General features: G+C 44.8%; 1 protein-coding gene across 2 annotated transcripts in view; it reads right to left on the bottom strand.

Annotated features, from left to right (window-relative positions):
- Positions 1–18,006, bottom strand: part of LOC143960843 (aspartate aminotransferase, cytoplasmic-like) — a 91,855-nt gene that overhangs the window by 60,698 nt on the left and 13,151 nt on the right. For both annotated transcript variants that reach the window (XM_077469785.1, XM_077469784.1), the window contains one exon: positions 17,670–17,787. In XM_077469785.1, the coding sequence (XP_077325911.1) occupies positions 17,670–17,787 (118 nt within the window). The remainder of the gene's footprint in view (positions 1–17,669; positions 17,788–18,006) is intronic.

An 18,006-nucleotide genomic window follows, 5' to 3' on the forward strand; every position in this document is an offset into this window, starting at 1 on the left:
TTCTGATGGACGTTCCTGAGTAGACGGCTCCCACCCAGCCGTATATGTGCATTGGCCGGGTGGGAAGTGGTTAACAACAAAGGATTTTGTATGAAGTATCAAATACATTTTAGTTAGCGTATTCAATTATTTTCCATGTGTCATTACATTTTTTTACACATAACTTAATTTCTGAACTTAAATTGTTTTGGTTTCTTTGTATGTATGGATGGCATGAGTTGTTACTAACATGTAGTGATAATTTCATGTCAATAGCACCTTTAGAGTCCATTCACACAGGGGCAACACGACTTGTAGGCGACTTGAGTCAGGCAACTTGGACACGACTTGAGTTAAGATCACAGCGCGACTTGGGACGACTTCAAAACGACTTGTGATGACTTCAAGCGCGACTTGGGATGACTTACAAGTCGCCCCAGGCCAGGCGACTTTTGCCGTGGCCAAGCAGAGAATGAGCTCAAGGGGGAACTCCACGCCAAATTTCTGAAAAAAATTTGGCGTGGGTTCCCCCTCCGAGAGCATACCAGGCCCTTAGGTCTGGTATGGATTCCAAGGGGAACCCCCTACTCCGAAAAAACGGTGTGGGGGTCCCCCCCAGATCCACACCAGACCCTTATCCGAGCACGCTACCCGGCCGGCCAGGAAAGGGGGTGGGGACGAGCGGGCGGCCCCCCCCCTCCTGAGCCGTACCAGGCCGCGTGCCCTCAACATGGGGGGGTGCCTTGGGGGAGGGAGGGCGGGCGTGCGCCCCCCCCACCCCAAAGCACCTTGTCCCCATGTCGATGAGGACAAGGGCCTCTTCCCGACAACCCTGGCCGTTGGTTGTCGGGGTCTGCGGGCGGGGGGCTTATCGGAATCCGGGAGCCCCCTTTAATAAGGGGGCCCCCGGATACCGGCCCCCCACCCTATGTGAATGAGTATGGGGTACAATGTACCCCTACCCATTCACCTGTGAAATAAAGTACAAAAAAAAACACAACACAGGGAAAAAATATTTTATTGCACAGCTCCGGGGGTCTTCCGTCTTCGGGGGTCTTCTCGTCGGACTCCTCCGCTATCTTCTTGTAGCTCTTTTGCTAGCGGAGGAGTCCGGCTTTCTTCCTCCCGCCGCCGGCCTCTTCTCCCGACTTCGGGGGTCTTGTCCCCCTCTTCGGTTCTTCTGCCGGGCCACCGCGCCTTCTTATAGCTCTTTTAGAGGCGGTGGCCCGGTCTTCTGGCCCGGCAGAAGAACCGAAGAGGGGGACAAGACCCCCGAAGTCGGGAGAAGAGGCTGGCGGCGGGGAGGAAGAAAGCCGGACTCCTCCGCTAGCAAAAGAGCTGCAAGAAGATAGCGGAGGAGTCCGACGAGAAGACCCCCGAAGACGGAAGACCCCCGGAGCTGTGCAATAAAATATTTTTTCCCTGTGTTGTGTTTTTTTTTGTACTTTATTTCACAGGTGAATGGGTAGGGGTACATTGTACCCCATACTCATTCACATAGGGTGGGGGGCCGGTATCCGGGGGCCCCCTTATTAAAGGGAGCTCCCGGATTCCGATAAGCCCCCCGCCCGCAGACCCCGACAACCAACGGCCAGGGTTGTCGGGAAGAGGCCCTTGTCCTCATCGACATGGGGACAAGGTGCTTTGGGGTGGGGGGGCGCACGCCCTCCCTCCCCCAAGGCACCCCCCCATGTTGAGGGCACGCGGCCTGGTACGGCTCAGGAGGGGGGGGGCCGCCCGCTCGTCCCCACCCCCTTTCCTGGCCGGACGGGTAGCGTGCTCGGATAAGGGTCTGGTGTGGATCTGGGGGGGACCCCCACACCGTTTTTTCGGAGTAGGGGGTTCCCCTTGGAATCCATACCAGACCTAAGGGCCTGGTATGCTCTCGGAGGGGGAACCCACGCCAAATTTTTTTCAGAAATTTGGCGTGGAGTGCCCTCTTGAGAGCTGATAATTCTGTCAGAGTCGCCTCCGTATAGACGGAGATCCGACTTGGAGGCGATCTCCATTGAAATCAATGGGTACCGGTCGCCTACAAGTCGGATAGAAGTAGTACAGGAACCTTTTCTGAAGTCGGAGCGACTTCAGTAGTGTGCATTAAGACGGCTCTCATTCACTTACATTGCTTTCTAAATGTTGTCCGACCTGAGGCGACTAGGGGCGACCTGAAGTCGGATCAGGAGTTGCCCCTGTGTGAATGGACTCTTAGAAATATATTTACCTAGAAAAATAGTGACATGTTCAATACTTATTTTGCCCGCTATAAGTATAAACTTTACTCTTTCATTGATGATTATAATGTGATAAAACCACAAACGCTAAAGAGAAAAAAAACAAAGCCAGTATACAGGTCACCAAAGTAAAGAATGTATGTAAAATATTGTATATCCTGATAGATTTGGCAGTGCTGTAGAGCACTTTGTAGCTCCTTTGATGCCTGTCTGATAATCTAAACAAAGATTGTATAAGTAGACAATAGAGGTGCCATCCTATACAATAACATTGCGTGTGATCCTACCCAGCAAAGGGCCAAACAGCTGCTTTATTTGTATTTAGTCTGAATGCCATTGGTCTAGCTTGGCTTGTAAGCTATAGTCCAGCCAGGCTGTGTTTTTTCCTCTGGCTGCTGTAGCCACCCAGCTTTTCCTGTCATGAAATAAGAGATCTAAGTAGAGAAAGAAGAGCGGGAGTTTGAACTATCACAAGGAAATGAATAAAAATAGCAAGAAAGTGATTGATGGTGGTTGTGGGTAGTGCTCCCAGTGGGCATTTTACAGTCGGAAGAAACCAAATACAATTCAAGCAGTGAGGGGGAAGTGAGCTGTATATGGGGCAATGAGAAACATGTCTCCCAAGAGCGGCTTTCATTGTTTTTAGCGTGCCAAGCAGCATTTGTTTACAGATGCCAAGTTTAAAGACCTCGCTGGGAATTCTGGGAAAGCAGGATACTCCAGTGTCATCACTTTAGGCTTTTGTTTTTGTGATCTTTCCTGGTTCAAAGAAAGGCATTAGTAGATAAATGCTGATTAGGCTTCTCATAGAACCTCTGTTATATAATAGTTATGTTTGCCTTTCAGTAGAGAATTCCAAGTATTTGGAAAGCATAAAAAATCTGAAACAAAAGCATCAAAATGGCAGCAACAGGTAGTTTACACTTACAGATACAATTAATGTAACAGCTGTAATAATAAAAAAAAATGCATTCTACATTTATTATTAATACTATAGCAGCATTGCCTGCCAAATTCCTCATTCTCTAAATATAAAGTTAAAATAAAATTCCAATAAAAAAGGGGGGAAAAAAACAGTTGCTCAGAAGTATTTAAAAAAAAAGAAAAAAAAAAGAAGACGCTTTCGCTTTGATCCAGACCTACTCTTTACATGGTCACTTCCAGCGCCAATAGGTCTTCCAAGGTGTGGGGTAAGAGATATATCAAAATGGTGGTGTGAAAGGTATATAATGGTATCCAGAACTGGGTGGATGCTGCCTTCCTCAAATGGGGTAATCCAAAAGGAACTACAAGAAAAACAGAAATGTAAGGCACACACGCCTAGTGCATTACCAAAGACAATTTAATAATAAAAATGTTTTAAGGTGGGTACTCACAAAATGCAACTGACAAAAGGGACATAAAAACAATGCATGGACATGCACAGAACACCGGTTACAGCTAATACGCTTTGGGGGCGCACCCCCTTCTTCAAAGCTAGGCCTAGCTCTACCCCGTGTTCTGTGCATGTCCATGCATTGTTTTTATGGCCTTTTTTCAGTTGTACCCACTTATATATAAAACATTTTTATTTTTTAATTATCTTTGGTAATGCACTAGGTATGCGCACCTTCCATTTCTGTTTTTCTTGCAGACCTACTCTTTACTTTCAGCAATCTGTCATTAGACAGTGTGGCTATTCCTGTGGTCCCAGACTTTCATGGGCTCATACTTTGGGGGGGGATTGGGGGGGGGCATCATCTAGCAGCCTAGGCTACAGTGCTATTGCACTGAACTGTAACCATGCATTATTACCCAGGTAAAAACTGTCCACCACAAGAGAAGAAGGACTCATGACGTCAATGGACCAGGCAGGGTTAAAGGCATGTGTAGCACCCTGATGTTTAGATGGGGTTGCTCCTAAATTTACCTGCGAGGGATAGTTGCCTTGGCCATTTGAAAGGGAATCAATTTGTTTCACCCGAAGTCTGGAATTGCTGTACTTCTCTCTTCTGTCGCTGGGTGCCCGGGTTCCCGGTGGCATTAGATAACATAAGGGAGATGCATGGACAGATTAGGAAAATATGGTCTCTGCCAATGGGCAGGGGTTTTCTTAGCCCCTTGGCCTGCTGTGAGAACCTATATATATTTGGGTGGAGTTAGGTTATTAGGGTTCTGTGGCACCTGGACGGCTGTCTGGGTGGACGTGTGTTGTGCTGCCCAGGCTGCTATGCCAGAGTTTGGGCCTTTTCAAGACACATCTGGCTGCTAGTCTGTCTGAGGGCCTATCCAGAAGCAAGAGAGCAGCATAGGGTTGGGACTGTGGTTTGCAGTCCAACCAGAAGGAACGGTTATGCCGGCCGGAGAACCTGCCATGGTTGGAGGTAGAGGGGAAGCTGTCGCCTCTAAGGGACCATCCACCTTGTTACCACGGACCACAGTGAGTAGCTGAAGCAAGTACCAGAGCAGTATTCTCAGCAACCGGGGACGATGAAGAATCTGGAAACTTCAGCAGGTGCCAAGCCAGGAACCCAGTTAGTGGGGTGATGATTGATGAGCATCTGGAGTGCCAAGCCAGGAACCCAGCAGGGAAGCACGAGTGACACTTGAGGAAGACGATTTGAAAAGCTCACAGGATTCAGTGGCAGTGAATCAGCAAGTCTAGTGAGAGAGAGTGGGTGCTCAGCGGGCTGAGAGTCTACAAGAAGTGATCAGGAGCGTAACTATAGGGGGTGCAGCAGTCACGACCGCAACCGGGCCCTGTGAAGCAGGGGGCCCATGCAGCCCCCTCTACATATGGCCGGCAGCAGCATAGGCAGCTAGGGGTACCAGTGCACCATGCACACGGGTGGCTGGAGGTGGAGGGTGACTAGCAGAGCTCCATGCTCGACTATCGCACTGGCTGCTCTTTAGTTGTGCATTCCCCGCATGACCTGTGTCCTCAGCCGGCTCCTCAGAGTACCCCTCTCCTGCTCCATGCATTGCCGCTCAGTCCGATGTCTGTTCTCCCCGGCCAGAGTCCCGCCCCCCGAGTCCGGCCCACACTAGACTGCATACTTCTCCCGGGTAAACAAACTTTAGGCACACAGATGCAGTGCAGCCCTATGAGAGCCGGCTCCCCGGAGAACACTGCAGGCTTGTCTTCCAGCCCCCCTCCTCCCCCATCATACACAGATGATGAACGGTCTTTCTGGGAGATATGTTGCTCACCCATCCAGCACACTGGATGGAGCCCAGGCCAACATGGATGAGTGTACGGCCTACAGCTTGGTCATGGTGAGTGAGAGGACCCCATCCCCCACACACCATTACATACCCCCTCCATCTCCCCCTGGGGAAAGGGACCCCTTCTTACGTGGGGGCTGTAACTTCATCTGCCCTGGAGAAAAGGACCTCATCTCTTCTGGGGACAGGGACCCCCATCCTGCCTAGGGACAGTCCCCCAATGGGGCACCTAAAAATTAAAAAAAAATTAAAAAAAATAAAAAACTACTGATACCAGTGGTGGAATTACAGGGCTCACAAAGGTCATACCTGTGACCACGCCCTTGAGTTCCACCGCCGGACTCGGAGGGAAGGGCCCTGGCTGGGGTTCAGGGGGGCCCTTCATGGTTTCTTGCATCGGGGCCCTGAAGGTTCTAGTTACGCCACTGGAAGTGATTGTATAAAAGTAAAGAAGTCTGTTACAATTTGTGTTAGGAACTGCTCTAAGACTTAATTGGGAGAGATGTAGGTTTGGCGCTGTTCATATAAGAGCTGTGCCTTGCAATTTGATTTAGAATAAACTTGAATGTACTATAAGGATTGGCGTGATCTAAGGTGACTGATGCTAACAATTGACATCATACAGTGCATTGCAAATGTATTCCCCCCCTTGGCTTTTTGCCTATTTTGTTACATTACAGCCTTTAGTTCAATGCTTTTTTAATCTGAATTATATGTGATGGATCAGAACACAATAGTCTAAGCTAATGAAGTTAAGTTATAAAAATATATACATAAAACTATTTTTCAGAAATAAAAAAACGAAAAATTGGCCTGTGTGTATGTATTCACCCACATTGTTATGAAGCCTATAAAAAGCTCTGGTGCAACCAATTACCTTCAGAAGTCACATAATTAGTGAAATTGTGTCCACCTGTGTGCAATCTAAGTGTCACATGATCTGTCATTACATATACACACCTTTTTGAAAGGCCTCAGAGGCTACAACACCTAAGCAAGAGCCACCACTAACCAAACACTGCCACGAAGACCAAGGAACTCTCTAAACAAGTAAGGGACAATGTTGTTGAGAAGTACAAGTCAGGGTTAGGTTATAAAAAAATATACAAATCTTTGATGATTCCCTAGGAGCACCATCAAATCTATCATAACCAAATGGAAAGAACATGGCACAACAGCAAACCTGCCCAGAGACGGTCGCACACCAAAACTCACGGACCGGGCAAGGAGGGCATGAATCGGGGAGGCAGCACAGAGACATAAGGTAACCCTGGAGGAGTTGCAGAGCTCCACAGCAGAGACTGGAATATCTGTACATCTTAAAGATTGCTGTTCACAAGTGCAAATCATCCAACTTGGAGGAGCTGGAGCAGTTTTTCAAGGAGGAATAGGCAAAAATCCCAGTGGTAAGATGTGGCAAGCTCATAGAGACTTATCCAAAGCAAAAGTATACTAGAAAGTTTGTTGCAAAAAATAAAATAAAATATATTAAATATATATTCCCAAATAAAGTGACAGGTGCTCTACAAAAAAGTGACTTTTAATGTGCTCTTCCATCTATATTTCTGGTGCCATTTATGGTGCCCCTTTTGGAATTGCACTCACTTAATTTCCTCACCCCATACGGGAGTATTGCACATTCACAGTATATGCCAAGGTGCAGCACTCTATAGATCCTCTGTGTATTTAATTCTGATACGATCCTCAGTGTTTCTTAAATATGGAAGAAAAGGGGGCCATAGCATAATACCACTTTAAAAAAACTTTATTGAATCAAAAAAACAGGTAGGTTAATCATTTTAATTTCCATAAACAATCCTTTTGTTCCTAACCCATTACCAAGTCCATATAAGTATAAATATCCAGTATGATATTTTTCCCTATTGAGATCTGATGTGCTTTCAAAGTGTTCTTTTAATTTTTTTGAGCAGTGTATATGCTGTGGGATGAAGTGTTCATAAAGAGGGAGGATCGCTAGAAACTTTTGCTAGGTTTATATGGAATTGTAGGACATTTTGATTACCAACTAAACTGAATTTTCATATTACGGATATTGCATGCCTTTTCTGTATATTGTATGTATTATAGTTTACACAATATGAGAAAATACATCCAACATCCCATAATTAAGCGTCCTTTACTTGGACAGTAAAGAACTCTGATTTGAAGAGGAGTCTAGGGATCGCTCCAGTAGCTGTTTTAGAATTAACCCATCACACTTTAAAGTGATCTTCAAATGAGCGTTCTTTGTAGCCTAAGCATTTATATCGCCTGAAAGTCTGAAGCCCTTATGAAGAGGCTCCCATAAGGGCATATTTGTTTTTTTTACATGGACTTTACCATTGGTCTCGCACTTTGTTCTATACGGTAGAGTTGAAGTAGAGTTGGACTGGCAGGATCCCCAGGTATTTCACACAAAGGAAGAAATACAAAGAGAGCAGGTTACTTTTTAACATAAGTACATGGTACAACAGGCACATATCAGGAATATGAAATATTGGGGTAATATATTCTTTAAATATCCACAGTAATGAGCCCAACAATTACACAAGTAGATAGCATCAAAGAACAAATTATAAATACTATATATTGCCCACAAGGTGCATGCATTCTATATAAGGACCACAGATCATAAGCCAACTTATAATATTCCTATTTTTACTTTCTGAAAGACACACTTGAAGAAGAAATCTGCATTTGTTGAAGTCAAGGGATATTCTGATAGATACTATAATTAGATATGTAAGGAATTTTCTTGTAAAAGTAGGATTTCCTAGGTTACTTCCTAAGTCAGTACATTTCAGCTAAAACTTGCAGAGAAACAATTAGTAATGACAGCAGCTTAAAGACAAGAGCGCAAATATCGGTTTCTGCAGGACGCAGTTAGTTGAGGTCACAGACAAAATTGTTATTGATATAGGATAAGAGATGAAGTGATACCTTCCCCATATAAATTCTTACTAAAATCTGAAGAAAAAATCTGCTAAATAGTATTTAAAGTATAACTTAATGCTATAATATAGTACAGCTTACAAGTCCTTAGATGTAGTGTGCTAGTGGCTGCCTTAGTTACTTTTTTTAAACTAAGTACATTTTCTGTAAATTCAGAAATACTTAATAATCCAGCCTGAAATTTAGAGTGTTAGGAACTTCTTGTGCATTGAACTGAAATCAAGAATATTATTATTAGTTCTCTTCTGTAAACAAGAATACCTCCCCTCTATGTTATAAAGATGAGGATCTGAAGAGATGTTTGTAGTCTAAATCCGGAAAGCAATTAAAAGGTGACAGTGCTGCTCTTCCACAGATACGTAGGAATGAATGTAAGGAAAAGACCAACCCTAATATGAACCCACATCCCAAAATAGCAATACCAAAAGGAATTCGATCCCTAGGAATTTTGTGGGTAAACAGAGAATGTGTAACAAGAGTATTAGAGAGTAAAAAAATATCCAATTTTATTAATCACATACAAAATCCAAAAATGTAAAAATAGCGTAAAAACAATGCCTATAACATACAGAGACCATGTATCACCTGCCCACACTTTGGGTGGACAGTCTAGTGAAAGACCCCTTAGATTCTACAGAGTATGAAACCATGGGAATGTGAACCCAATGCATTTTGAGGGGAAAAAATGTCATCCTCTTCTTCAGGGGATTAGCATTGTATCAAACTGATCATATAGGGAAATTTTATTTAACCACTACAATACAGGGCACTTTCGCCCCCCTTCCTTCCCAGCCCAATTTTCAACTTTCATCGCTCTCGCACTTTCAATGACAATTGTGTGGTCATGCTACACTGTACCCAAATGAAATTTTTATCATTTTGTTTACACAAATAGAGCTTTATTTTGGTGATATTTATTCACGACTCCATTTTTTATTTTTTGCGATATAAGCACAAAAAAAAGCAGAAATTTGGAAAAAAAAAAATAATTTCTTTTTTCTATTTTAAAAGAAATCCAATAAAATCTAATTTTGTCATAAATTTAAGTCAAAATGTATTCTGCTACATGTTTTTGGTAAAAAAAATTCCGTTAAGTGTATAATAATTGGTTTGTGTGATCATGGACATATGTACGCAAATGATCATGTACATATGTGTGCAGGTGATCACGTACATATGTGTGCAGATAATCATTGGAACATGTGATTTTAGTGGGACATATGTGGGGGACATGTGTTTTTTTATTTGGGGACATGTCTTTTTATTATTTGGGGACATGTGTGTTTTGGGGACATGTGTGGGTACATGTGTGTTTTACACTAGACTAGTGATCAGTGAGTAAAAAGCTGTAAAAACAGCTCATACTCACTGATCACCAGCCGGCTGCAGCGATCTGCTCTCCTCTCCTCAGCAACGACTTCCGTGTGAGGAGAGGAGAGCCGATTGCCTAGCAACTGGCTGTTTGTTTACATCACATGATGGCTGTGATTGGACACCACCGTCATGTGATCAGGAGGGCCAATCACAGAGCCCTCCTGCCGATCCGAGATGCGCCGTGTCCGGGTGACACAAGCGCATCGGGATCGCGCCGCTGCGCGGGCACGTGCGCGATCCCCCTCCTTCTGATGGACGTTCAGGAACGTCAGTCAGAAGGAGGTGGCTCCCACCCGGCCGTATAAGTACATTGGCCGGATGGGAAGTGGTTAAACATGCTGAATCTTTATACAATGTGTGAGGGGTTCGCTCGGTAGCGGGTGTGTGTGACCCCCTGGATGGGTTCACAACACAAAGTCAGGCACAGCAGACAGCGGTGTAGGTGCAAAAAACAAAAGATCCGGTTTATTTAGGCTACATGCAGTGATGCATATAACAGCCAAACAAAATAAAACAAGAAAATAAATCCTGGTCAGCTTGACCTCTAACTACACACGTAGACTCCCTGTCTAACAACTGGGTGCAGCCTTGTGCTGCCCCAGTCCCTGTCTCTATTGTAGGGGTTTGCCACACAGGCGTTAACTCACCGCACAGAACAGATCTCAGACTCCCCAGTCTATACACACAAAACTGGTTCCAGGTGGGGTTTTTTGTAGAGGCCTTAATGAGCCCACTTACTTCAGCTGGGCTCATTAACTCTTCCCCTCTAATTGTAAAAGTCTGCATAAAGCCTGAATCTAGGACACACATATTTACCATCCTGAATACAACCAGGTGATTTTACCTGCGTGCTGCCACACACCCCCCCCCTCTTGTTTCAACCTTGGGGTTGTAACACAAGCAGCCAGACACGCATGTATCCGAGACAAAGCATCCACATTCCCCATTTTAACACCAGGGCGATGCTTAACTGTAAAGTTAAATTCTTGTAGGGCCAGGAACCACCTATTTACCCTTCTATTGGTCTCCTTGTTCTGAGCCATCCACTTTAAAGGAGCGTGATCAGTCACCAGGTCAAAGTGCCTACCTAGCAGATAGTACCGAAGGGAATCTAGAGCCCACTTCACTGCTAAACATTCCTTCTCAATCGTGGCGTAATTTACCTCATGGGACTTCAACTTCCTGCTGAGGTAAATGACTGGGTGCTCTTCCCCGTTCCAGACCTGGGATAACACTGCTCCTAACCCAACGTCTGATGCATCAGTTTGTACAACAAAGTCCTTAGAGAAGTCTGGTGAGTACAACACTGGCTGGCTACATAAGGTGGTTTTTAAGGACTGAAATGCTTCTTCAGCCTCTGGGGACCATTTAACCATGACCGACTCTTTCCCTTTTGTCAGGTTGGTGAGGGGCACAGCCTGAGAAGCAAAATGGGGAATGAATCGTCGATAATAGCCAGCGATTCCCAGAAAGGCTCGTACCTGTTTCTTGCTGTTGGGACGTGGCCAACTCTGTATGGCCTCGACTTTATTGACTTGGGGTTTTATCACCCCCCTCCCAATAGTGTACCCAAGATATTTGGCCTCCTCCTGTCCAATGGTACACTTCTTTGGATTGGCCGTAAACCCAGCTTCCCGGATAGAGTCTAGGACCGCTTGTACTTTCGGCAAATGTGAGACCCAGTCTGTGCTATGGATAATCACATCATCCAGGTAAGCTGCAGCATATTTCTGATGGGGCCTCAGAATCTTATCCATTTTCCGCTGGAATGTTGCCGGTGCATTCTGTAACCCAAACGGCATTCTCTTATATTGGAATGCCCCATCTGGGGTTACAAACGCAGTTTTCTCCTTGGCCGACTCGGCCAGGGGAATTTGCCAATACCCTTTGGTGAGATCAAGAGTTGTCATATATCGGGCTGTTCCCAGCCGGTCAATCAACTCATCTATACGTGGCATGGGGTAGGTGTCAAATTTTGTAACTTTATTTAATTGTCTAAAATCGTTACAAAACCGCCAGCTCCCATCAGGTTTGGGCACTAGTACGATAGGACTGGACCAGTCACTCTGGGACTCCTCTATCACACCCAATTCCAGCATCCTTTGAACCTCCCCACGTATTGCCTCCCGTCGGGCCTCTGGTATTCTATAAGGTTTTAGTTTTACCCTTTCTCCTGGCGGGGTGATAATGTCATGCTCTATGCCAGATGTTTGTCCCGGAAGCTCAGAGAAAATCTCTTTGTTACGAAGTACAAACTCTTTAACCTCCTGTTGTTGGGGTTTCGATAAGGTGTCTGCTATTCCAACCTCAGGAACTAAGCAATCAGGCTGTACTTGTGACAAAGTCTCTGCGACTAGGGATTCCCTATCCCTCCAGGCTTTCAGCAGATTGACGTGATAGATCTGCTCCGGCTTTCGCCTTCCTGGCTGTCTAACCCTGTAGTTCACCTCACTAATTTTTTCAATTACTTCATATGGACCTTGCCATTTGGCCAGAAATTTGCTTTCAACCGTAGGGACTAGCACCAAGACCCTATCCCCTGGGGAAAAAGTACGGGTCTTGGCCCCACGGTTGTACACTCTCTGCTGTGCTAACTGCGCTTGGGTTAAATGTTCCTTTACAATTGGCATTACCTGTGCAATTCTATCTTGCATCAGGGCGACATGCTCAATCACACTCCTGTGAGGAGAACTCTCATTTTCCCAAGTTTCCTTGGCGATATCCAGCAGCCCTCTTGGGTGTCTCCCATAGAGCAACTCGAAGGGTGAGAAACCCGTAGAGGATTGGGGTACCTCCCTAATGGCAAACATCAGATAGGGTATTAGACAATCCCAATTCTTTCCATCTCTATCCACCACCTTCTTTAACATTTGTTTTAGGGTTTTGTTGAATCTTTCAACCAACCCATCTGTTTGGGGGTGATACACAGATGTACGCAATTGCTTCACTTTGTACAACTTGCATAATTCTTTCATAACCCGGGACATAAAGGGTGTACCTTGGTCTGTAAGCAGTTCCTTACAAATACCCACGCGACTAAAAACAAGGGATAGTTCTTTGGCTATGGTTTTGGCCGAGGTATTTCGGAGAGGAATTGCTTCCGGATAACGGGTGGCATAGTCCAATATAACCAAAATGTACTGATGCCCCCTAGCAGACTTCATTATCGGACCTACCAAATCCATTGCGATCCTCTCAAAGGGGACCTCAATGATAGGAAGAGGTACCAGTGGGTTACGGAAATGTGGCATAGGTGCCGACTTCTGACACACAGGGCAGGAGGAACAATACTTTTCTATTTCCTTCATGACCCCAGGCCAATAGAATCTCTGCAATACCCTCTCTCTGGTTTTCTCTGTCCCCAGATGACCTCCCAGAATGTGTCCATGAGCCAATTCTAACACCAACTTCCTGTAAGGTTTGGGCACTACAAGTTGCTCAATGGTTTCTTCTGCCCTTTGAGCCACTCGATACAGCAGGTCCCTTTCCATAGTGAAGTAAGGATAAGGGCAAGTCTTATCTGGGTTCACTAACTCGCCATCTATTTTCACCACATTTTCCCGTGCCTTTATTAGGGTGGGGTCTTTTAACTGTTCTGTGGCAAAAATTTTCCCTGTGAACCTCAAGATCCGAAAACTACACAGACGGCATGTTTTCATCTGAGGATGTTGGCTCCTCCCCAGTTTCTCGAGTTTCCCCCGCCAATACCGACAAGGGAAATTCAGGAGAGTCCTCACCACTCCCAGAGGAATTCTGGTCATCTTCCTGGTTTATAGGGGCACCAATGGGGGGCTCAGGACCATCCCAGAGTTCCCAGAATTTTGGAAAATCCCTTCCCACAATAGCATCATGTGGTAAGTGAGACACTAACCCCACCTGATGGGAGAGGTTACCTTTGGGGGTCTCAAAAAACACTGAAGTTACAGGATACTCTCGGGTGTCCCCATGCACACAAATAACAGCCACCCTGTTCTTCCCAGAGACCTCTGTAGTAACTAATTCAGCTTTTATCAATGTTACCAGGCTACCTGAATCTAGCAACACATCAACATTTCTACCATTAATACACATTTTACATAAATGTCTCTCAGGTCCCCGAATGGCAGTGCATGCAACTGTCGCAAACAGCGACTGACGTCTCTCCCTTATAAAGTCACATTGCATAGGCTCATCCACAACGGGGCAATTGGCTGCAATATGTCCCTCTTGCCGGCAGCGGTAGCAAATAATCTTTTTCGCTGTCTCTTGCAGCATGGGCTTCCTGGGCTGCTCCCGCCAGACCTTAGGTAGAACTCCCACCCTCTCACTCTCTCCACCCTCACCCCTTGGAGTCATCTTACCCGCCACTGGGAATGATCTGGTCTTAAGGGGGAAAGTCCGTGAGTCCCTGGAAGAGGTGGTCAGGTTCTCTGTAGCCAAGTACCTCTCAACCAGATCCACAAGTTTATCTGCATTTTCTGGGTCTCCATGGTTTACCCATTTTTGGATGGCAGTAGGAAGAGCTCTCAGGAAACGATCCATAACAACACGTTCCACAATGTTTGGTGCAGTCAAAGTCTCTGGCTGCAGCCACTTCCTGCTCAGGTGAATGAGATCGTACATTTGAGACCTGGGAGGTTTTCCAACCTGAAAAGTCCAGTTATGCACACGCTGAGCCCGGACGGCCAGGGTGACACCCAGCCGTGCCAATATTTCTGCTTTTAGCACCACGTAGTCTTTTGCTTGGTCAGGCTCTAGGTCATAATAAGCTTTCTGCGATTCCCCAGTTAACAGAGGGGCCACCAGTCCAGCCCATTGCTCCTTAGGCCACTTTTCCCTTTCAGCAGTCCTTTCAAATGTGGTCAAAAACACCTCCGGATCATCCTCTCCAGTCATTTTTGTCAGTAAACGGCTCACACCAAAGGATGCGGTATTATTGTAACCACTTGCTTCATTGGTCTGCGGACGTTGCTGTATTAATGTCTCTATTTTCTGTTGAAAATTCTGCTCTTGTTTCTGCAATAGGTCTATAAAGCGGGCTTCAGATTGCTGCAGTGCTTGTTGCTGAGCTTCCAGGCTCTGCTGGTGAGCTTTCTGCTGGGCTGCAAGGCTCTTTTGTAAAGCTGCATTTGTTTGCTGCTGATTTGCATTTGCTTGCTGCTGGTTTGCATTTGCTAGAGCCAGCTGTCTCAGTATCTCCTCCATGCTGGCCTTTAAAAAAAATTGAAAAAAACTGCCCGCATTCTCCACCAACTGTGAGGGGTTCGCTCGGTAGCGGGTGTGTGTGACCCCCTGGATGGGTTCACAACACAAAGTCAGGCACAGCAGACAGCGGTGTAGGTGCAAAAAACAAAAGATCCGGTTTATTTAGGCTACATGCAGTGATACATATAACAGCCAAACAAAATAAAACAAGAAAATAAATCCTGGTCAGCTTGACCTCTAACTACACACGTAGACTCCCTGTCTAACAACTGGGTGCAGCCTTGTGCTGCCCCAGTCCCTGTCTCTATTGTAGGGGTTTGCAACACAGGCGTTAACTCACCGCACAGAACAGATCTCAGACTCCCCAGTCTATACACACAAAACTGGTTCCAGGATGGAGCATCTCCCTATGCATGCTGGGGTTTTTTGTAGAGGCCTTAATGAGCCCACTTACTTCAGCTGGGCTCATTAACTCTTCCCCTCTAATTGTAAAAGTCTGCATAAAGCCTGAATCTAGGACACACATATTTACCATCCTGAATACAACCAGGTGATTTTACCTGCGTGCTGCCACAAATGGCATACAGGTGCATCTCATAAAATTAGAATATCATCAAAAAAGTTAATTTCAGTAATTCAATTCAAAAAGTGAAACTCCTATTTTATATAGATGCGTCACACAGAGTGATATATTTCAAGCCTTTCTTTCTTTTAAATTTTGATGATTGTGGCTTACAGCTAGGGAAAACCCAAAATTAAGCATCTCAGAAAATTATAACATTACTGTACATAAGACCAATAAAAAAAAGGATTAATACAGAAATGTTGGCTTACTGAAAAGTATGTCCATGTACAGTATAGTATGCACTCAATACTTGGTTGGGGCTCCTTTTGCATGAATTACTGCATCAATGCGGCATGGCATGGATGCGTTGAGCCTGTGGCACTGCTGACGTGTTATGAAAGGCCAAGTGGCTTTGATAGCGGCCTTCAGCTCATCTGCATTGTTGGGTCTGGTGTCTCATCTTCCTCTTGACAATGCCCCACAGATTCTCTATGGGGTTTAGATCAGGCGAGTTTGCTGGCCAATCAAGCACAGTGATATCATGATCATTAAACCAGATATTGGTACTTTTGACAGTGTGGCAGCTACCAAGTCCTGCTGGAAAATGAAATCAGCATCTCCATAAAGCTCAGCAGAAGGAAGCATGAAGTGCTCTAGAATTTCTTGTCAGAGGGCTGCGCTGACTTTGGACTTGATAAAACACAGTGGATCAACAGCAGATGACTTGGCTCCCCAAATCACGAACTGTGGAAAATGTTGCATTTTATTTGAAAATCAACACTCCAGAGTCTGGAGGGAGACTGTGAATTTTCCACAGTCAGTGAGGGTTTTGGGAGCCATGTCATCTGCTGGTGTTTGTCCACTGTGTTTTATCAAGTCCAAAGTCAGCACAGCCCTCTACCAGGAAATTCTAGAGCACTTCATGCTTCCCTCTGCTGACAAGCTTTATGGAGATGTGGATTTCATTTTCTAGCAGGACTTGGCACCTGCCCACACTGCCAAAAATACCAATACCTGTTTTAATGATCATTGTATCACTGTGCTTTATTGGCCAGCAAACTCGCCTGACCTTAACCCCATAGAGAATCTGTGGGATATTGTCAAGCGGAAGATGAGAGACACCAGACCCAACAATGCAGATGAGCTGAAGACCACTATCAAAAAAACCTGGGTTTCCATGACACCTCAGCAGTGCCATAGGCTCATTGCCTCCATACCATGCTGCATTGATGCAGCAATTAATGTAAAAGGAGTCCCGGCCAAGTATTGAGTGCATACTCTACTGTACGTGAATATACTTTTCAGTAAGCCAACATTTTTGTATTAATAATCCTTTTTTTATTGATGTTATGTAATATTCAAAATTTTCTGAGATACAGATTTTTGGGTTTTCACTAGCTGTAAGCCATAATCAAAAGTAAAAGAAAGAAATGCTTGAAATATATTACTCCGTGTGTCAATCATCTATATAAAATATATGAGTTTCACTTTTTGAATTGAATTACTGAAATAAATTAACTTTTTTATATTCTAATTTGATGAGATGCACCTGTATGTGTGTCCAGGCAGTCATTATATAGGGCAGAGGATGAGCCTCAAATCTAAAAATGCCACCTCCACTTAGGGCAAAGAGCCCTGAATCAAAACTCTCTCATATCCATATATCCAGCCAGCACAAGACTATGCATGGATCTCCTGCAACCAAAAACGTGTAAAAGGAGCGATTCCGCCAGCAGATCAGAAAGTCAATTTCGTGTGGAAAAAAGACCAGCCAAACTCACACTCACACCTAATCACATGATAAGCAGAGTCATCAAAATGGCTGATGTGCCATGCAGCATATACTCATTTTACAAGATCAGATTAGAGAAAAAGAAAATGTACTCTTTTAAAAAAGTGACACTAGCAGAGGTGAGCAGCTTTGGCCATCAAAAGTTGTGTGACTACAGGCCCCAGTGGCCCTGATTGTACCTTATTTATAATTAATAACAGATTCTTAATGACATCTGTCCTCACTTACAGACGTGCATGACATCAGTCATAAAGTAAGTGAGATTTTTAACCAAGCCCTTCAGATCCATATCATTCAAACAATAAAATATTTTTTATATCATTCTGTGATACAGGTTGATGCCTTTAAAATGAGGATAAAACACCATTCTATAAAAACAGAAACATACCACAGTCAGGATGAGGAATACAGACTGACATCTTTGGGTTCATGCTGTACCACTGACTGAGGAATTCTATGCCCAGCCTAAAAGCTCCTGTGCTTCCCGGGGTTTGTATCCCACCAGCCTGGGGTTAAAAACAGAACAGAGAATACAATTAGTTTTAGCAACATGGGGAACGCTTTGGATCAACTACTGTACAGCAAAAATGACAATAAGCCTAATTCATATTCAATATGATGCTAATCTACAAGATGAAAAACATATTAAAAAAATATGCTATATCTATGTATATAGAAACTAGGGCGGCACAGTGGTGTAGTGGTTAGCACTGTCGCCTAGCAGT

This window comes from Lithobates pipiens, unplaced genomic scaffold (genome assembly GCF_037356315.1).
Source record: "Lithobates pipiens isolate NorthernLeopardFrog02 unplaced genomic scaffold, aLitPip1_a1.2 Scaffold_8, whole genome shotgun sequence".
NCBI classification, from domain to species: Eukaryota; Metazoa; Chordata; class Amphibia; order Anura; family Ranidae; genus Lithobates; species Lithobates pipiens.